Genomic DNA, 20,836 nt, shown 5'->3' with positions numbered 1-20,836 from the left:
CAAGAGCTTGTAAAAATTAGGCTTTATATTTAAAGAGTTAAAAAAATGTTTTCATTTTCAGAAAGTTTTTCTTGCTTTTGTATAGTAGTAAGAGGAACTGGAGTGAAACAAAAACTTTGTGCAAAGCTTCGTTTCAATCAGGAGACTGACATTTTTCCAAAATTCATTATTTAATAAAATATTCTTTGCGGGAATAAACACTGTTGGAAACATGCTTTTTTTTATATAAAATACCAAAAATGAATTAATAAATAAAAGCAGTTGTAAACAACTGTCAGCATAATTTTTTTAAAATCTTGATTAATAGTTTTTGACAAAAATTTTTTTTTACATTCACTGATTGAACACACTGCTACACTTGTGTATTTAGTCGTTTTCTGTTTTAAAATGATAGATTTCTAAATCAGATATTAATTTATTTCTTACGTTGTAATATTTTTAAAAGTTAATAGCTATTCCAGATTAAATGGAAATGCTCAGAGATATAATAAATATAAAACAATGCTTCGTAGTACAAAATTCCATGAAGGAATGAACTTAAGGAAAGTAAGACTGTTCAACTTACTTCAAAAAGGATCTTGTATGGTATATACATTGTTTCTCAGTTAAGCGTTTCAGAACTTCTAAGAGAGGTAGGGGTCATCCTGACGACTCGAAATCATATAGCAATGTGAGGTCAGAAATGCTTTCCTGAAGCGGTGACGTACACAGAAGCACCATAAAGAAAAGAGTCCGTAAGTGAAAAATCGTTATAATAATACATTGAAAAAATTATATGGTACATGTAAGTGTTCGAAGTTTCTGCCACCGGCTACAATGTACACCTCACATCTCCGGCTCATGGACATTCGAACACTCTGCAATACTCCAGGCATATCTCGCAAGCAGCTACTGCGATTCTTGCAACCAGCATTATCAACAGGGGTGTCATAAACCAGTGTTTTCATATGACTCCAGAAATCAAGACATAATAGGCCGGGTGACCGAGGAGGCCATATAATTTTTTCTATGTATTATTATAGCGATTTTTCACTTACGGTCTCTTTTCTTTATGGTGCTTCTGTGTACGTCACCGCTTCAGGAAAGCATTTCCGACCCCACATTGCTATATGATTTCGAGTCGTCAGGATGCCCCCTATCCCTCTTAGAAGTTCTGAAACGCTTAACTGAGACAACCTGTATAGTGAAAAAGATTATCTGTGATGGTCAGAAAACAGCCAAACATTTTTATTTCTTAGGGCATTTTGCATTTTATTTCTTAGGATTCTTTAGAACACTTTTGTATAATGCAAATAAGAGAAATTCGCAGCTTATATATCTGATACTAAATGTTAGATGGAGACAATTATAGAAAAAACTGTTTAACATTTTCTTTTGAAATAAAAACAAAGACCAATAAATGATTTAAATGTTGTTTTGTTCACAAATGAGGGAGCTGAATCTAGGTCTTTTTAAAGAAAATCAATAAACTTTAAATTTTGCTAAATCAAACAATAGTTCATAGTAATTCATCTTAAACATATTTATAGGTATGAGCAACAGAGTTAATCAAAAAATGAACAATTTCCTTGTAACAAAACAGGAAACGATAATTTGAAAAAAGGTTAATTAACGTAAATAAATCAGTTTGGATGAAATATATACTTTGAAAGTTAACGCTACGTTAAATACTACTGCTTTAAATAGGAAAAAGGAATTTTTTTTTTAATACAATCAAACCTCGATGTCTCGAACTTGAAGGGAGAGTAGAAAAAATTCGAGGTACTAAAAATTCGAATTATTGAAAATCACATGTTATCGATGGTAGAATAAAGAAAAATGCTCTTTACATACCTTATTTACTATTCCATATTTATTCTAAAAACACTTTTTACACTTTCATTTAAAAAAATATTCATTTGTTGTTTTCTTTAGAGATGTGTAAGGAAGTTTGTCTGTAACACTTTCTAAGTGGACTATAGCTTTAAATGTCTCCTCTGACATAATTGGCTGCCTCTCAATAAATCTCCTTACAGTGTCCACTGCAGAAACTGCTTGTTAGTTAATTCGTGAAATCGAGGTTCGAGTTAGCGAGGTTCGACTGTATAAATTTTTTTTATTACTACTGATCAGATCCCTCATTAAAAAATTGAACTTTCGCTATTTGGAGTTTTTAAACATAAAAATAGGAAAAAATAAAACTACTTATCTTCACTTCAGATGAGAGCATTCTCTTGATGAGAGCATGAGAGAATCAAACTCTACATACTGTACATATTCTACTAGTACAACAAAATCTACCTGTTGCGGCGGACCGGGCGCAGCCTGGGCTCTCGGTAACACAAAGAGGGATTTGGACGTCGCAGTCTCGAAGACACCGGACGTGCATCGTCTAATTGACCTTGAGACGGGGGTGCCGAGTACGAAAAATCTGCTAGCAGCATGGCTAACTGGGTACTCCTAGGATTCCTAGGACGTCTACGTGGAGGTGGTGTTGGAGTTCGAGGGACAGGTGCAGATGCAGCAGATGAACTGCTGGACGAACTGCTGGCAGGTGAAGATGGAGAAGATGAAGGGCTGGGATTCGAGCCATGAACTGAATCAGGCCCACTCACCTGCCTCACTTCATCTTGACCACTTCTCCCACCAGGTCCATCGTCTACACCAATGTCTACCGCGACTCCTCCCACACCCAGGGCCAGGGCCAGCTGATTTCTCAAGTTCTCAACTTCCCGCTCTGCCCTATCAGCTCGTTCAAGGGCAGCTGCCTCGCTACGACGAGAGGTGTTTAGCCTCTCGCGCAGGTCATCAAGAGATGCATGTCGTCCAGGAGAAAGACTCTCATCAAGCTCCCGTATGACGGAAAGGTCCACTCTGCAGGCATCACAAAGATTCCCCCTGTCTGCAAGAGGCAGAGACAACCTTTGCGGTGTCCGCAAGAGGGGTGACCTTTGTCCACCGCCATGAGCGGGAGTGATGATGGACCTTCTCTGCGAGTTATCCCTCGTGTGCTCCCGAGATTCAGCTCCAGAAGGACCCGCGCTCGAGGGGCCAGCTCCAGAAGGGCCAGCGCCAGAAGGGCCAGCTAAAGAAGCATAATAAGCCGCCTGAAAAAGAAACAATGTTTTTTAAATATATATATATATATTAGTTAATAAGAGAGAAGAATCAAACTCTACATACTGTACATATTCTACTAGTACAACAAAATCTACATATTTATTATACTAAACTCTGCGTACTACTCTCTGCGTTCATATTTTAAATTTTGAAAATAAAAGTGCAGAAAAATATCTGTGCCTTAGAATTCAAAATTATTATTTCATTATTAAATTTTATAATAAACATTAAAAAAAGTCTATGTGGATTTTTGGTTAAATTAGTTTTATAATATTGTTTTATATGACCAATCAGGAGATTTCAGACCCAATTGAGGGATTTGTAATCTTCTCTGACTCAAAAGCTGCCTTAAAGGAAATCAACAACGGTTAAACCAACGTCACCTCTGCTATAAATGTCGTACTTGAAGGCTTGCATTGGCAGGGGCGTACGCAAGGGGGGTGTTTAGGGGTTTAAACTCACCCCTTGAACTTAGACAAAATGGCAAAAATAAAAATTTTAGTAGAAATTATGCGGGCCAATATTTTTTAAGACTATATGTTCTTATTTGCCTTATGCCTACTTATTTTTTTCACGGTGTTTCTCAGAATACTGAAAATAAAACATTTACTATAATAGGGTTGTACTTTATACACCAAATTCACGTGATACTGTTACGGGCAAGCCCCAATCGCTGGTTCTTTTCTGTTCTGCCAGTCGCGATAGTTTTCGAGACTGGCTGGCATTCGCGAGATCTTTACGCGATGATTCTGGATTCCTAGACGTTCTGTCGTCTTTGAGACAATTCAAGAATTTTGGAATTGCGGAGAAAAATTATATAAAAGGGTGAACGGAGTATAGTGGAGTTAGTTAGTTAGACTAAGAGTTATCTCTGCCGTTTGTCTTTCGGCGCTCGTCTCGCCGCCACTATTTCGACTAGTGAAGAAATCAGTAACAATACCACAAGGAGATACTGTGCTCGTTGAAGTAATTCATTCCAGCTCGAAGCTCTGAGATCGTAGCATAGCTGATATTTCTGTGCCAATATATATATATATATATATATATATATATATATATATATATATATATATATATTGTACTTTTCGCCCTAAGTGTTGCTGGTTCTGGCAAGCAACCTTTAGGCCAGTTACAGTCTATGGAAGTTGATATCAAGAAGTTACTTGGACAAGGGTACGATGGTGCTGTATGAATGAGTGGAAAAATTAATAGTGTTTTATTATATTCTTATTTCTTTTAGTAGTTTCAGAAAATTATGAACACCCCCCTTGAAAAAAATTCTGCGTATGCCACTGTGCACGGCAATGGTAAATCCTGCTTGCTGCAATGAATACCGGCGCACGTGAATATTGAGAGAAACTAGTGTGCGGACTCCTTGGCTAAGGAAGGCAGAGGTGCCGACCAAACTTGCACCACCATCAAGCTTGCAGACGCAAATGCAGTTGCAAGACACAGACTTCTGCTCCATTCCTTTAGGAAACACCTCATTACTGACTTTGATTGTTCCAGAACGTCCATCTTAACATCAACAATTACAAGATTAAGAACAAACCAGTTAAAAGGGATGAAAGTTGTTCTTCCCAACAAAATAAGAAATTATATTCCCTGGAAGAACTGCACCGATATCAAACTTTCACCGGATCATATTCTCGAGTGCCCAGCCCTTACCCCATATGTTTTACAACTGGGTATGGTGCCACTGGCTTCAGAACTTCGTGAGATCCTCTACAGTAATGATGTATTGGAGCTTGCGGAATCAGTTTTGAAGGCACACGAGGACATTTAATTGTCCATGAACACGATAAAAAAAAAACATGAATTGTCCTAGGGATAAAGTTCTAAGAAAAACTTACTGCCTGTGGTCTCCGCTCCGCTGTGACTCGCTGACTGCAGGCCAAATTTATAGAAGCAACCTGGGCTGCAATGAGCTGGGCATCGACATAGGAATCGGAAGAAGATTCCGAGCTGGGTGGTTGGCCCCTGAAAAGAAATTATATTCTGTTAAAATACATGGTCAGGATTGTGACAATTCAATTATTAAAATAACATTAAAAAAATTCATGCGTAACGATGCTGGATTATAAACTTGGTAAATTTAAACGAACCCTCAGTAACTGTGAAAATTTTAAGGTCATAGTATGCAGAGTTTCTATTTATATGAAAGTTTAAAAATCTTCCAATTTAAGGTTACTTCTAAGTTCAATTGAAATATATTAAATTAAAACTTGAAATTGAGGTATAAAAATTCTCAGAAAATATAACAAGAATAGAAGTTTATTTTAATTTTGGATTATACCATGCGAATAAGCGTTAAAAACATAAAACTTTATGTTCGCTAAATAGATTTTTTTGAGCCCTAAGAGTTTCAATATTTTCAGCATCATTATATTAATAATAAATCTGATGATTACTTACCCGTACGCAACGTTCTTCTTGAAATGTTTGACACGCCTCTCCTGAAATATAATTAAAATTGTTAGATAATTAAGCAAATTTTTTAATGAATCATTTTTCACTGCTAAAAATGGAAAAAGAAAATTAAACATATCTTTTGAGAAATTTAGTAAATTTCATTCAGTTGTTGCAACAACTTATAAAAAAACTTTTGTTAGTATTAGTTAATTAAATAAGAATTATAAATGCATATGATGATTAAGGAGCAGAACGGTTTACGGACAGTAAGTAAAAAAAAAAATCACCCATTATAACTTTTGTTCTAATGATCGAATTTCTGCGAACTAAGTGTCAATGATAATTGTTCCTGGGGATGACTTTAAATTTGCTAATTATATAGTGCTGCCTATTAGTTAATTTACAAAACCAGGCACAAAAATGTACTTTCTTTAAATAAACATACATTTTTTTACATATTTGGATTCTTAACCTTTAAAGTATGGGAGGTAGAGCAGCAATCTGGGAAATATGGTTGCCATAGTTTGGTCAGGAGGATCATCTAAAGTTTCAGTGATTCAAAATTTCAGACACCGTAATGTTTTTTTCTTTTGCTGTGTTTTAAGTCATATTTTTAAAACTAATTAAGCAAATTAAAAAAAAATTGCAACCACTCATAAAACCAGTTTACCCAAAGATATTGTCATGCAAAAGTAATTTATGATAATTATTATTTTATAAAATAATTCATTGTGGATGAAAAAAGTTTGAATTCTGAGGTATACATTTTTTATAAAATATTAAACTACCTATTTTTAAATCTGAAACTTCCAGAGCTATATTTAGTAGAAGCCGAGAAAAATTGTAATTAATTATTTTTGAAAAATAATTTGGGGACAATAAAGAAATATATAAATACGGCAATTAATATTTAAATGAAGATAACTCATGAGAAACTAACGCGCGTGTAGCTTCCGATTACCAATTTTAACCGAATTTACTGAAATATAATAACAGATTGCTCATCCTTTTATTTAATTATAAAATACGATGTTTCTTTCGTAGTCGTCTAAATTATTCCTTATTTAATAAAGAGAATAAAGAAACATTTTATTGAATAAGAAATATTTTATTCAACGAATGTCGAGTTTTATAAAAGCTTGTTCCTGATAGAATGTGATTATACATCAGATTCTTTTTTTTAAAGAAATTTTTAGTTTGTTCTTTGAATAATTCAATCAATAGAATACAAACTTATGCATAAATTTGGAATAATATATTTATCAATTTATTCAATATATATTTTATAATACGAATACGTAGTCAATATTTTTAAGCATCTTAATATTTCATCTTATGTATAATTTTAAAATAAATTTGTTAATAACCTGTCCACACGTTTTTCGCAAATATTATATGCAAAATGACCTTTATTTTAAAGACCTTTGGATATTCTCTGATAGCCGCAGCTCCTGCAACATCTCAACAACCGGACCCAAATTGGCGACAAAACCAGTATTTCCATCGTAAACAACCTAAAACTCTTGTCCCTCCAACATAATATTCACCTGCAGTGGGTTCCTTCTCACGTCGGTATCTATGGTAATGGTTTAGCGGACAGCCTAGATAAAGAGGGTTGCAGCCAACCGCACCCTACCTCTTCTGATCTTACCTATCTTGAACTTTACTCCCTGAAGATATCCCAGCTTCTCAGAGACTGGTAGATTCCCCCCCCCACCCACCATTGGTGCAAGGGAAATAAGCCTGGAGCTTCTTTGACCCTTCCCTTTGAAAGGAGAGTCTGCACCACCATCTCCCGCCTAGCTACCGGCCATCTTAAAGGTTTACTATTTTATGAGGGAACTAAAACCTACCCCCTCTGCCCTAAATGCCATCTACACCGGGCTTCCGCCGATCACATCCTGAACTCTGGGAAGACAGTTACTCTACTGATTTTCTTCAGGTCAACGGGTTCATAGATCTGGTCTGACTTCGTCAGGCCAGAAGAGGATAAGCAACAACAACAACACGTTTTTCGCAGAAATATTTTACCAACTATTCAATTAAATTCAAACATTTCTTATAATCTTATTTTTTACGCTACCGCGTATATAAATTTTCCATTAATATACTAATGAATTGTTTTAGCACTTTAAATTCTCCTTTAAAGTAAATTCCTTTTTAAATTATTATCAAATTTTTATTAAAAGAAAACTTAGAATTCTTGCCATCTAGCCGAGAATTAAATCTTGTTAAGAAATTAAAAATATTCTGCTGATTAAATTTATTCCATGCAAAACAGCTGACTATTTACGAAGCATGCTATTTTTTCGAAAAAGGAAGATAAATTGATTGACTTTTTAATTGCTACTTAATTAATTGTTATCTTACTTAAGTAAGAATTCGAGTAACAAGTAAATAGAAAAATAAATGCGTATGTGGGCACAGCAAACAATAGAGCATATCGCTTATTGTTTGCTTATCGCTTATTGTTTTTTAAATAAACCAAACAATTATAGACATACAATTTTATTTTAGCGGACTGGAATAAATTTGAACGACAACTTCAAGTTTCACTTTTAAAAAGGATAATGTTGAAAAAATTTGCTTAAAAAGTAGTTAATATTATTTCTTAATTTTTGCAAAATTCCAAAAAATATTGTTATATTAGGAAAATGCACAATTTGTCTTATTTTGTTAAACAGCAAATAATAAAAATTGAGAACTATAAAAAGATTCCAAAACCATGCTATTTTTAGAATCATCTCAAAAAATTATTCTTTTTCCATCTTTAAAATTTCCTTAATGCTAGAATTGGATATATTAAAAGATTTTTAAATAAGAAACTATTTTGTTGATGTAATTAATATGTTTAGCAATTAGTTTTAATATACTGTTTTCAGAAATTATAAATAGAAATTGTTCCTTTATTTCAAAGTAAAAAAACAGTGTTTATGTTTCTTTTATACTCAATTTAAACGTGACAATGATTTAATAAACCCCAGAATTGCTTGAACATAATATTTAATTGCTTGAAACAGTAACAAACAATTAAATATATTAAATTATTAGAAAATAGACTTATTTTATAATTTTGTTGTGAGCTGGAGGAGAAAAAGAGGAAAAGTACCCCATTCACCATCATACTTACTATTCATGCATTTAATCATTTAACTTGAGTTGTTTAAACAAAAAATAAATAAATAAAGGATAAAATATAAATTCTATTGAAATATGTTCTTAAGTATACCCTTAAACATATTTTGGATCGATAAAGGAAAAATATATTTTTCAAGAACTTTGAATTAGGCGAAGACGTTAACTTGTTCGAAATAATTGATTTGTAACTACTTAACTTCGATTCCAGGGGTGAGGGATCATTCCTATAATTCGTACGACTTTAAAATTTTACGGAACTACTGGACGGAATTGTTTAACATACTACAAAATGTTTTTCAGAGCAGCAGTCAATAAATATATAAATAAATAAAATAAAAATAAATAAATAAATAAAAATGCACTTTGAATTTTTTAGAAAGTTTGATAAATTATTATGTTCTTCTTCAGTCTAAGAGCCATATCTATTATCTTACGCAAAAATAATTTTAATATCACATTACATATTTTAATTTAATATATTGTGCCCATAAATGAATAATCCCCAAAAATAAAGTGGGAAGATAAAAATTGCACTATCTTCAAAAATATGAAAATATAAATAAAAGTCGACATGTTTTGAGCACTCAAATATTCATGTGGCGAGTCATTATTGTCTAGTCGAGCCCTGAGAATGGCAACGCTTAAAGCAAAAAGTTTAGCGCGTTCAAACTAGGACTAAAGGAGTAATTTAGACTAAAGGAACACGGTAGATAAGTCCATTTTCAAGAATACGATGATTCTATTGCCACAAATTCTTGAGAATAAATTTAATCTCGATAATACCAAAATTCTAACCACCCCAGCCACATCTGTTCAACTTTATACACGGGAATCTTATTTTTTTCATATGAATGTAGATTCTCTTGTTAACTCTATTAGTTTCACACCATCCAGCCATGGAACGTGAAAATACATTTTGCCTTGATTTGCATTTCCCGGAAGTGAATATTTTATTACAACGGATCTTTCTTGATCATTATTTTGATCAGAATCGTATATTGAAAAAAGTAAAATTTGTAAATTATTATTTATACCGTGTTTCATGCAGTCCGTAAAACATTTAAAAAACTGCGACACATATAAAGTTTTCGTTACCAGATATGTGAAGTTTTATGTATCCAAATTGGTTATTAAATACTGTGGTGCATATAACGCTAATAAAATACAGACATTTTCCTAGCTTTGATGCCACTATTACAGTTTCTTAAGGACCTCACGAATTCTGTTTAAAAGGAGACTATCGTATAAGATAATTGTATGTAATGACGATAAGAATCGTGAAATAAGTTTCGAATAGTTAATAAAGGAATTAAGCAATTAAATTATAGTAACAGTATTTGGTGATCGTAACTGTTCAGCATGTTGAGCGACATTTTAAGAAGATCCGTTTCAAAATGTATAAAAAGATCAGGATGCTATTTGCAAATTACCTTTGTTAAAGAAAGTCACGTAAAATCCATATTCGATAGAATAAAACGATTTTTACGAAATGAATCATATAATATTCTTAAGCATACATTTTTCAATCTTTTTAAAATGTCACCTGACATTCACAAAATATCTTTAATTATTAGAAAAAAAACGAAAGAACGCAGTAAAGAAATAAAAGAAATAACGAAAAAAAAAGAAACAAAAGAAATATATATCTAAAATCATATGAATATGCGTTATAATTTCTTCCAGATATTTTAAAATTTTACGGAATTTTTTTCGTAATTTGCCCCGTAAAACTGAATATACTTAAAATAATGCAAATTTGGTTTGGTATATGTAATTTTTATCTTTGAAGAAGTTTAAAAAAAACTTAAATAAAAATGGGTTATAAAAAGTTTTTGTTCATATACTAAAATCAGTAATCCCGCTCTAAAAAAAAGTAAAAACGTAAGCAATCTTTGGGTTTTGGCCTACAAAAAAAAAAAAAAACAAATTTAGTGTCAAGAAACTTCAAGATATTTTCTTATTAACAATTTTTAAAAAAAAAAAATCCTTTCTGACCAGAGTTAACATACAAACAAAGAGTAGTTTCTGTTTTTATTTCATTCTTTTTTATTCTCTCAGCTTGGTTGCTTGGCAACGTACTATTTTTCTCCTGTTATTTACGCGGATAGAGTATAGTTTTATTAAATTTCTAATATTTCGATTAGTTTCAGCCTCTTCTTCCAAAGATATAAAACTACCTAGCACCCTAAATTTAGATGAAATTTTTCCAAAAAATCTACCTACTTCTCCCCCCCCTCCTATTTCGAGAATCAGGAATCCAAATTACTATTTTTGTAAGATAGTGAGTATAGACCATTCTCCCCACTTGATCTTCATATAGGATAATAAAAAGTTTTCTTTCATCCCTCAAACCTCTTTCTTAAAAGAATACTTGTCTGAGTTGTAAGAGAAACAAAACTGGTGAATATGAGAAATAAGAACAAAACATTTTTACGGCTACCAGTGTTTCTCTCCGTAGCATTGGAATTTTGTACCTAATGCGAAAGAAAGAGATAAAAAGAGTAATACCACGAAAACGTCCTACGGTTTGTCTGACGGCAAGGGGACTCTAACCCATGATCCGACAACCACTGATGATCTTTTTCGACAGCACTATGTTCGGAGCGAATCGGGTGTAGTTCCATATTGTAGTTTTTCCCGAGATTAAATCCCAATTTGTTGTCTTTATGTCTAACTTGATTGCATTTAAGGACAGAGTAACAGAACGAGCAATAAGTTGGGATCCACTTTTCAAACTCTTTCAATCAACTTAAATGTGATTCTTGTGTTTATTTTATGTTAAGTTTTATTTTATTTAAAGCTACATCTTTATTGCCTAAATCAAATATAATTTAATAATTAAAGATAATAATTAAGTTGTTAAGAATATTACACAGAAAGAGAAACATTCAAAAGAAAAAATCATGTTATTTATAAAGCAATTATGTATATTACATATATTTTAAACACTTTTCAAGTATGCAAAGAGTTTGTTTATGAAAATGTGTGCAAAATGAGAATTTCCTATAAACAAGTTTTCGCATTTAGGATTTGCAAGAATATCATAGATAATATTCTTAAAAAAAAATACGTACAGAAAAATGTAAAAAAAAAACAAGAGTTTAATTATTAAAGCATGTTAAAAAATAATAAAAATCTGAAGAGCTATTCAACATATATATTTTTAGGTGTAGGGAATAAAAAGACGATGAAAATGATTTAGAATGAGTTGTGTACCACAGTTCAAGGGATTACAAATACATAAGTATAAAAAAAGAAGATGGTTGACAAAACAGAAAGTAATCGATTATGATTTAGAAAAATGAACTCACCTTTTCGGAGGGCGTTTCTTCATCACTCGAAGAACTAAGCATATGGACAGCTTTTCTAACCGGACGGTCACTAAAACAATAAAAATATTAACGTAAGAATCGTGCATGCCATTCAGCAGCATAGCAAAGTCAATACCCATGATTTTACAAAACTCACAAAATTTCAGTAACTAATTTTTAATAAAATAAACATTGCATAGTAATTTTCACTCATGTATGTACACTTATTTATATGCATAGAAATTGCTAGCAAAGACAGAACCTTTTAAAATACCGAAACATCTCTAGACCAAACTTGCTAAAATACAATTAAATCTCATAATACTAGTAGGTAGAGATCGATTTAAAAACTAAATGAAGGAAGGTATTAAAGTGATATTTTAAGGAATTTAGGAAAATCAGAATGATAAAAATAGTTTTATAAACATTGTGATTTTAACTGATGAATTATAAACTTCGAACATAATTGTTCGAATAGTTTCTAATTTATGAAATATGAAAAATAATGTTTTAAAATGTTCATTTCTCAAGTAGTTTAAATTTACATGACACAGTTTGAGACGGTGTAAAAATTTCTATGCCTCTAAGTTCAAAAAAATTTCAACCATTACAAAAAAATAAAATTAAAAAATAATGAGTAATTTTAACTTGGAAAAATGAATTTTATTACTGGGTGTACAACTTATTTGATTTACTTCAAAAAGTTTGGAAATATGGTGAAATACGTTCGAAGTTAAATCAACATTAAGAAGCCCAAACTTTCGAATTACTCTAATGATTGAAAGCTTAAATATATCAATTCCAGCAAGAAATAAGTACTATTTAAACGAAAAACAATTATAAGTTATAATATTGACTATAAAGTTTTTATACATTTCACCTTAGTAGAAAAAAATTTCATATGCAATTGCGGAACAATAATGTGCATGTAATGAAAGACTGAGTGTCGAGACAGTGAATTAAGTTGAGAGAAAGTTTACTTACTTGGATCCGCCATTCCCACCAGATCTTTCCTCCTCTTCCTCATCCTGTTAGTAGAAGAAAAAAAAATAAATATACACGAAAGATAAATAAATTCTTAGAATAATTTTTAAAAAAAATTTATGGTCAGAGATTTTCTATAAAACTTAGGACCTCATATATTAGGGTAGCTGCACTTCTGGGATGTCAACTGGTTTTAGCAGTGGTTTAACTTGTTTCATTTAAGAATTTTTTCATAAAAGAAGAAAAAAAAATCATGGAAATGGACAGTTCTTTCAGGGATGCAAGTTATGCATCGCAACCTCATAAATTAAAATTCTCTAATTACTAAATTTTTGTATTAATATAAATGTTTTATGCAAAAAATATCTGAAAGAATTATTTCATTATGAACAACTTGATCGAAATGTCATTAAGTAAAAACCAAACTTAGTGGTTTAAAGGGTTGACCTCAAATATGCTAATGATTTTGTATTTACTATTAAGTTAAGGAATCAGATACAAATAAGCAGACTAAGTTTTGGATTGATTATCAAAATACGAGAAGGGAGTTCTGGAAAATAGGGACCCAAAGGTTCAGGAGTTCGGTCCCCTTCATGTTAATTTTAACGATAAACGATTTGAATATTGAGTAAAATACAGCTTTTAGAAGAAAAGAAAGCGTAGAATTTATAGCAAAGATAAAATTGTACCAAAACTTACCCTCTTTCTTTTATCACCGACTTTAGGCATTATTCACTTGTTTCTGGAAAAGGAAGAAAAAAAAAGCATTCAATTCAAATTTTATTCCCATTGCACGTTTTTGAAAAAGTCATAATTTTCTAAACTCATAAATGGGTACAATTTTTACGGAAATCTCTAAATCTCAAAAGAATTATTTTTAATGTTGTAATAAATAGGCAGCTTATAAAGAGCGTTTGCATCAGAATTTGTTTGGGTTTTCTTTATTATTATTTATCGCATTTTTATTAAACTGATTTCTTGTTTTTGAGGATGGAATAATGTAATAGGAATCTCAACAGCTTTCTGACTAGCAAGAGTATCGAAATCTCAACAGAAGATCGATTTTTCAATCGTTTTTAGATCACTACAAGCATAGATGTAACATCTATAGCAGTACAAAGACGTTTTTATAAGAGAAAGCCAAAATAGTTATCAACGTTTTTACTTATAAATAAGATTTCAGTTTTATTAGACTTTTGTGGAATTCAATTTTACTTTATTTAAAATACTTCATTTTGTCTTATAGTATTCGTATTAAGTGGATAGTCTCTCCTTTATAAGAACTCAAATTTATAAAAATAATAAAATATTTCAAAAGAATAAAACAAATATAGCAAAGCGCAGTTTGGTTGTCGCTGTTTTTATAGGCCATTAAGGCATTTTGGTGCGATTGTTCTCGTATTCCACTGGCGGCATATATGGCCAAAAATTCGACTTCTGCCACACTCTTGCGTTGCACCCGTTTATAGGGCGGACCCATTCATACATCCATCCATTCATTCATCCACAGATCGTAATTTTGACCTGAACCAGAGAACGGTCAATGTTCAATTCAGTACCCCAAGAGGTTTTGATTTGTTATAGAAACATGGAGGACTTTATGACCCGATAGATTTAATGTGCATCAACCACCATTTACTACACGGGTAGTCTTTTGATTCGAACTCTCACGAAAGTGAGTCCAGCATCCTGCCAATCCTGGCTATCCGAGCAATTTGGTTCCAAAGGCATTTAAAAAATTTTAGCAAAATACAGTAAATTTGAATCTTAAGAATGTCATTAAAGTGGAAAAAATTCCCACTAATTTTTTTCTACAGAGAAATACTACGATTTTAAACATAATAAGAATTTATTTTAGAACAAGATATGCTATTTTAAAAAATTGACAACAACAAAAAAATTCTATGAAATTACGATTGCGAGATTATCTTTTAAATTTTATCTTTCAAATTTAGGTTTCTTCTGAATCATCATTTATAATTCTTTTAACCTTAAATATTTTTTAATTCCACAATTTTTATTAATTAGAAATTATTTTTAGTTAAATTATGTTTAATTTTACTTTTTAGATTCCTGTAGTAAAAAATTGTAGAAAATTTTAATGGTCATGAAATACATTAATAATGAAAAAAAAAATAATAATAAAATAAATTAGCTTAGGCTTGTAATTTCAGATATACTCACTTTTCTCAGATTGCCGAAATCGTAAAACCAGTTTTCTCTAATTTATTTCGTTTTAACTTTTTTCCCGGAAAAAAAAATCAAATCCATTATAACGTACTCCGGTGATAATTAAAGCTTCAAATATTAAAAGTGAGAAAAAAATCTAAAACTCTTAAAATGTAAAAGAATCCATTCTTATCATTTGTAAAAATCTGTCCCTTTTAATATTTTTTTGCGTTTGGGGCAATCTTCCAAGTCTAAACCTTAATTTTGAAAAGTTTTTTAAAAATTTAAAAGAAGCAGTTTTGAATAAATTCTATTGGAACATGTTCGAAAAAATATCTCACGCTGGATTTAAAAATAATAAATGGAAGAAAAAAAAAGATATTTTGCATGAAACGGAATAAATTGGATAAGAAATATGATATTTAACACCACTGATTTCCATCAAATTTTACCGTAAAATTTATGCTTTAAGTAAATTAGAATGTTGATCACGATTTCAAAACATGCTGTTTAAAGAGAGAAAAAAAGAATATTTGACCAATCCAAAAAGTTACTTTGAAAAGTATCAAACCTATGTTCACAAAAAATCATTATAATTAAAACAAATTGCATTCGGTTTATAATAATTATAATAACTAAATATTATATATTATATGTTATAATAACTAAATAATTACTAACTGCTAGGTAAAGATTTTGTATCATTGAAATTAAGTTCAAACTTTAATTATTTTTTTAAAATAAAATTCCAAAATTATTGTTGAAGATATCAATTGCCTAAAAATCATAGAATTGATGATCATAGAATTGTTTGAACAAATTATATATGAACTGTTCAAAAGTATTAATTTTGCCTTATTCAAGAATAGATTCTTCGGGGTTCAAAAATAAAAATTCATTTAAAAAAAAATTCAGAAATTTTTTTGAGTTCCATACCACTCTAATGCTACACTTATACTAAGTAGACGAGAAAACAAAATTTTGGTTGAAGATAAAATCTGTCACCTACGAAAAGGAAACGTTTGAAACTTGTATTATCACTTCCTATTGAGATTCGCTCATTCCAGCAAGTCGGAATTTGATTGAAAATAAATTTAATTTGGTGAAAAATTTTGTGAGTGAAGGAAACGACTTCAGTTTTTAAAAAAACTTGTAGCTCAGAAATTTTTCACGTATGCGAACTTCAATCTACTGCATTTACAGCAAAAAAACAATCACACTTTACTCCAAATAATTTTATATTATTTATGTATTTGTAATATATAAAACTAAAGCTAAACGTAAAAAAATTTTAAAAAATGAATAAATAAAAAAAAACATTTTGAATACGATGATGGTGATTTATTATTAAGTTGATGCAACCCTTAGCCCTGGATACAACCTACGTTTTAGGTAGAAAGGATAGTTGTTAAAAACTTTTAATTTATTCTCTGCTTTCAAATTTTGTATATACTAACCATTTTTGTGTGTACTATCTTTTTTAAGTCATAAAATATTAGTAATTTCGACAGGCGATATATTTTGCTCCTAAGAATTCGGAAATAAATATTATTTATGTAGTCATCAGGCCAGTTGAAATCTAATCATTCTGGCTACATTGTAAGTGTTGAAAATATCGATTGAAAAGAAACTCAGTTTGAAGCAATGATTGTAGGTTGCATTTGTCAACAAAAGCAATACTCCAGTTAATTGGAAAAAGATCGAATTTCCGATTGAACATAAATTCTATTTTTTATGAATGATGCATTTTACTAGTGACCATCGTGAAACGAATGTTATAATCAGACTCTATTTAAAATTTAAAAACTCTAGTCACAAAACTGTTATAGAAATTTGAACACGCTAGTTAATTGGGAACTGGTTGAAATTTCGGTTAATAATTGAAATGTATTTCGTGATAACATCACGCTCAAAACGACTTGGAAATAGTTGAAATGTCATTAGATACGGAACTTTTAGCACCAAGTTTGAGAGGTCTAGCTGATCGAAGTTCCAATCACAGGAATTCACCCTGAGAAGTACAAATTCTGAAGATACTTAATTACACCACTCTTTTTAAATTATCCTTAGGATTTAGGCAACAATATTTTGAAAATAAGTTTCAGTTAGAATCAAAATTCTTAAAGCGAAGGTTTTGAGGAAAAGCATTTTGGCATCTTTTTACTATTAATTATTTTATTCATTTATTTATTAAGTTTTTTTTTTACTTTGCATTTAAAGAAATTAATTTGCTGAAATTATTCCTGACTCTTCATAATATGACCCAAGTGTTAACTTACAGGAATGTATATATCGTACTTACAAAACCTTATACTTAGAATGAGGGATGGGGCAGCATTAGTCACTTTGAAATGTACCCCAAACCTCCAAGTAGGTTTAGATATTCTTATAACCTTTCGTGGGTACCGATTTTTTTTTAAAAAAAATATTTCAATTCACCTTTAATATTATTTACAGAGAAAAGAAAACAGAATTATCTGAGAAACTATTGTTCCGTCAAGAAACTAAGTGTGTTCTGCTTAAACAAATGTTTTCGTACCTCAAATCCAATGAAACACCAGAAAATTTCAATGACATAGTCTCTAATTAAATTCTTAGAAAGATTTTGGTTCATGTACAATCGAGTAATGGATAAACTGACCACCCCTTGTGGGGAAAGTGTTCATAGACAATGTATGAAAAGATACCTCGACATAGAGTTGAGATCACGGCTTATATATTTTTTGAATTTACGTTGATTAACTGTAGTTTTAACCACGCCACAGTACTCTACCACCAGAATTTTAAGCTGTGATAGAATTCGATTAACCGCCAGTTGCATGCATTGCTGTTAGGTGAGAAACCGGGAGAGCTGTATTAAGATCACGACGGTCGTTGTCCATCCTGTGTTGACATTAGTAGTCGAGTGTATACAGGCTGACGTTGCATGTGTTCGAGACTAAGTTTGATGGGGGTGACAAATAGCAAATAACAGTTCAATGTGGACCATCTATCGAAGTAGGCGTTTCCGTCAACGTAGGCGTGGTCAGATCACGTCAAAAGGTCACCAATATGGGTTCGCTATGTCAACCGTCGTCTATCTAAAGTTATATCTATATAGACTAGAGTTAAAATGCATTGATGAATTTGAGTTGAATAATACTTGTAGCGGTACAACCTTCAGACTTTACACAGAAATGTTCAGTCTTTCTAATGGCATTTTATTTAAGTATTTTATAACCGTCATTGAACACCCAATTTTGTGTTAGCGACTACTCAACTCCGCAACCATATAATTTTGAACCTAATCCAGAAGACAAAGGAACTCCTGGATCAAGTATTAGAATAAATTTGGCAATCTGGAGGATCAATATACTATTTGGGCAATGGCATATAAAAATGTCAGTAGTCTCTTTTACTCAAATGTGAAATACTTAATTTGGGCTTTAACCAAGGCTGATGGGATGGGATGTAAATAAAAGCAGAAAAAATGAAAGCGCCAAATTTTAATCAACGTGTTCAGCTTAAATCCTAATGCCTTATAAATTCTTCAGAATAATTTTTTTTCAGTTCATATTAAATATATTTAAATTTTTTACTCTTAGTTCATAAAGAAAAAAGAACAAAATATTTTATATCACTTGGAATAAGTTGCACAGCTGTTGCATAAGTTTGGGAGGGAGGGGAACTATCATCATTAATAATTTCACCATTTTCTCTGAATATGTTGCTTTAAAATGTTTAATCAGGATTTGTTTTGCTTGACAGAATTCTATTAATAAACCATTTTTTTCTAGTTTCTAGGAATACTTTATTAAAAAATATATATATTATCATTACATCTTCTTAATTGCAGTTGTTTTACTTTCGCTTTGAAGAATTTAAATGCTTACAGCATCTGTAAAAAAAGTTTTAGCACAAACAAATTAACACAAAAATGGTCTTTGGAGATTGGGGATTGCACACTTTGAATAACTTTTGAATCGATAATCAGAGTTTCATCTACTCTAGCACAATCTTAATGATTCCAGGGCATAACCCTAAGTGAAAAATTGATTTGCACAGTTTATATTTTTAAACGCGAAACCGGAAAACCTGCACTATTAAACCCAGAAAAAAATGCATATATAGTACTTATAAACTTTTCGTTTTTGAAAATTATGCAATTTAATATGCTCAAATTGTCAAACTTGAGCTTTGTCATTTTTACTTGCAAAGTGTTAAAAAGGCATAAATATTAATATGCATTACAGTTTAAAAACTTCTTGACCATAATTGCATAAACTGCATAATAACAACCGGTTACTAAAAAGTTTTTTAACAAAGAATTTTCATCGAATACAAAAAACGTCAAAAAGTAAATTTAACATTAAAAATTAGCTTCCTGCCAAAAATAGTAGAATTTTATTTTCCAAATTGTGTCTACTTCCCATATATTGAGGGCAAAAAGCCCGTCGATAAAAAGTTCGTTTATTGAAAGAAAGTAATGCATTTTTTTGTATTCCTTCGTAACGAAAAATATAGTCTGCCCTTATTGTATATTTAAAATTAGGCTCTCAAATATTTAAGATTGACTTCCAGTAAAGTGTAAATCCGATCATTTAATCAAAAGTTATTCAGTTTGTTCCTTTTTTTGACATGAATACTATTAGGAAATAGTTAACGTTTCTTATTTTTAAAAAAATAGTCTTATATTGTAGTTACTAAAAAGTAAGTTAGATTATGGAATTATATTTGTATTAAAGTATAAAACCCAAAATGTGTAGTTCTAATTTTTTCATTAATTATTCGAAAAATAACTGATTTTGTAAGTTAGATCTAAATAAGTGCAAATTTGAAAAAAAATATTGTTTAGAAGTGAGCCGTGTTGGAAATATTTTACCTTTAACGCAGAAAAAAAAAGATACCAGTGTTTCAACGTAAACATATTTTCCTCTCATTTTGACCTAAATTAACACAAAAAGATGAAAGAAGTATGAAAAATATTTTAATAAGATTCTCTTTATCAAAAGCATAACTTCTGACCCACATCTTGCTGAGCCACTTCAGTTGGGCGAAGCGCTCCTTAAGTCAGCAGTACTTAAAATGTATTCTCTATAATCTTAATTATTTTTATCCAGCTATAATTTATGTAATGTTTCGGAAGTTAATTGGAAGTAAATTATATAAAAGTCTAATGATCAAAGAAATAAAAAATTAAAAAAAATAATCATGATATATTAAATTAAAAAAAAGATATGCATTTATAAGTATTTTTCAGTTTTTCAAGTCAAAAGAAAATCTCAAATGCTCAAATTATGTTTCTACATCATGAACCATTTCTTAATTTAAAATATTTCAATTCATTAAACATATTAAATTGTTCTAAGTGTACCTGCTTTCGTCAGAATATTGTTTTCTTAAAAAAAAATCCCAATTTCTACAAACAATTTACCAAAATTTCTAACTAAATAGGAGCTCCGTATCGTAAATAAAATTTATAAAGAATATAATTTTAAAGAAGCACTCTAAATTTGAAGTTAATTGCTGATACGCGAAATTGTGAAGTTTGACAATTTGAGAAATCTAACTTTTCAGAAATTGAGGACATGAGGTTTGAATATTATGTAATGTCGAAATAGTGTAAATAAGTATAATTAGAAAAATAGAGTGATACATTATCAGAAAGTGACATTTCTCTAAATATATATCACGATATTAAAATTCAGATATCAACCTGCAATAACTTCTACAGGCAAACTACA

The 20,836-nt window shown here is 30.7% G+C and overlaps 1 protein-coding gene across 1 annotated transcript; it reads right to left on the bottom strand.

The window, feature by feature from the left end:
- Window positions 1-1,027: 1,027 nt before the first annotated feature.
- LOC147802000 (uncharacterized) lies at window positions 1,028-13,673 on the bottom strand. The gene is made up of 6 exons (XM_087154548.1): window positions 13,644-13,673; window positions 12,945-12,988; window positions 11,961-12,030; window positions 5,515-5,555; window positions 4,953-5,079; window positions 1,028-3,086 (listed from the first exon to the last, which is right to left on the bottom strand). Exons 1-6 carry the CDS (start codon window positions 13,671-13,673, stop codon window positions 2,277-2,279), a joined length of 1,122 nt encoding a protein of 373 aa, XP_087010674.1. The 3' UTR covers window positions 1,028-2,276.
- Between the last annotated feature and the right edge of the window lie 7,163 nt (window positions 13,674-20,836).

This window comes from Parasteatoda tepidariorum, chromosome 11 (genome assembly GCF_982258835.1).
Source record: "Parasteatoda tepidariorum strain Cologne lab strain chromosome 11, Ptep-v5.0, whole genome shotgun sequence".
In the NCBI taxonomy this organism is placed as follows: domain Eukaryota; kingdom Metazoa; phylum Arthropoda; class Arachnida; order Araneae; family Theridiidae; genus Parasteatoda; species Parasteatoda tepidariorum.
The sequence above is the reverse complement of the archived record's forward strand: the minus strand, read 5'-3'. Positions and strand labels throughout refer to the sequence as shown.

Coding starts and splice junctions, on each gene's coding strand:
- LOC147802000 (XM_087154548.1), bottom strand. CDS start 13,673: ATGCCTAAAGTCGGTGATAAAAGAAAGAGG. Junction 5,556..11,960: donor AAGAAACGCCCTCCGAAAAG/GTGAGTTCATTT, acceptor ATTATATTTCAG/GAGAGGCGTGTCAAACATTT. Junction 3,087..4,952: donor CGGAGCGGAGACCACAGGCA/GTAAGTTTTTCT, acceptor TTTCTTTTTCAG/GCGGCTTATTATGCTTCTTT.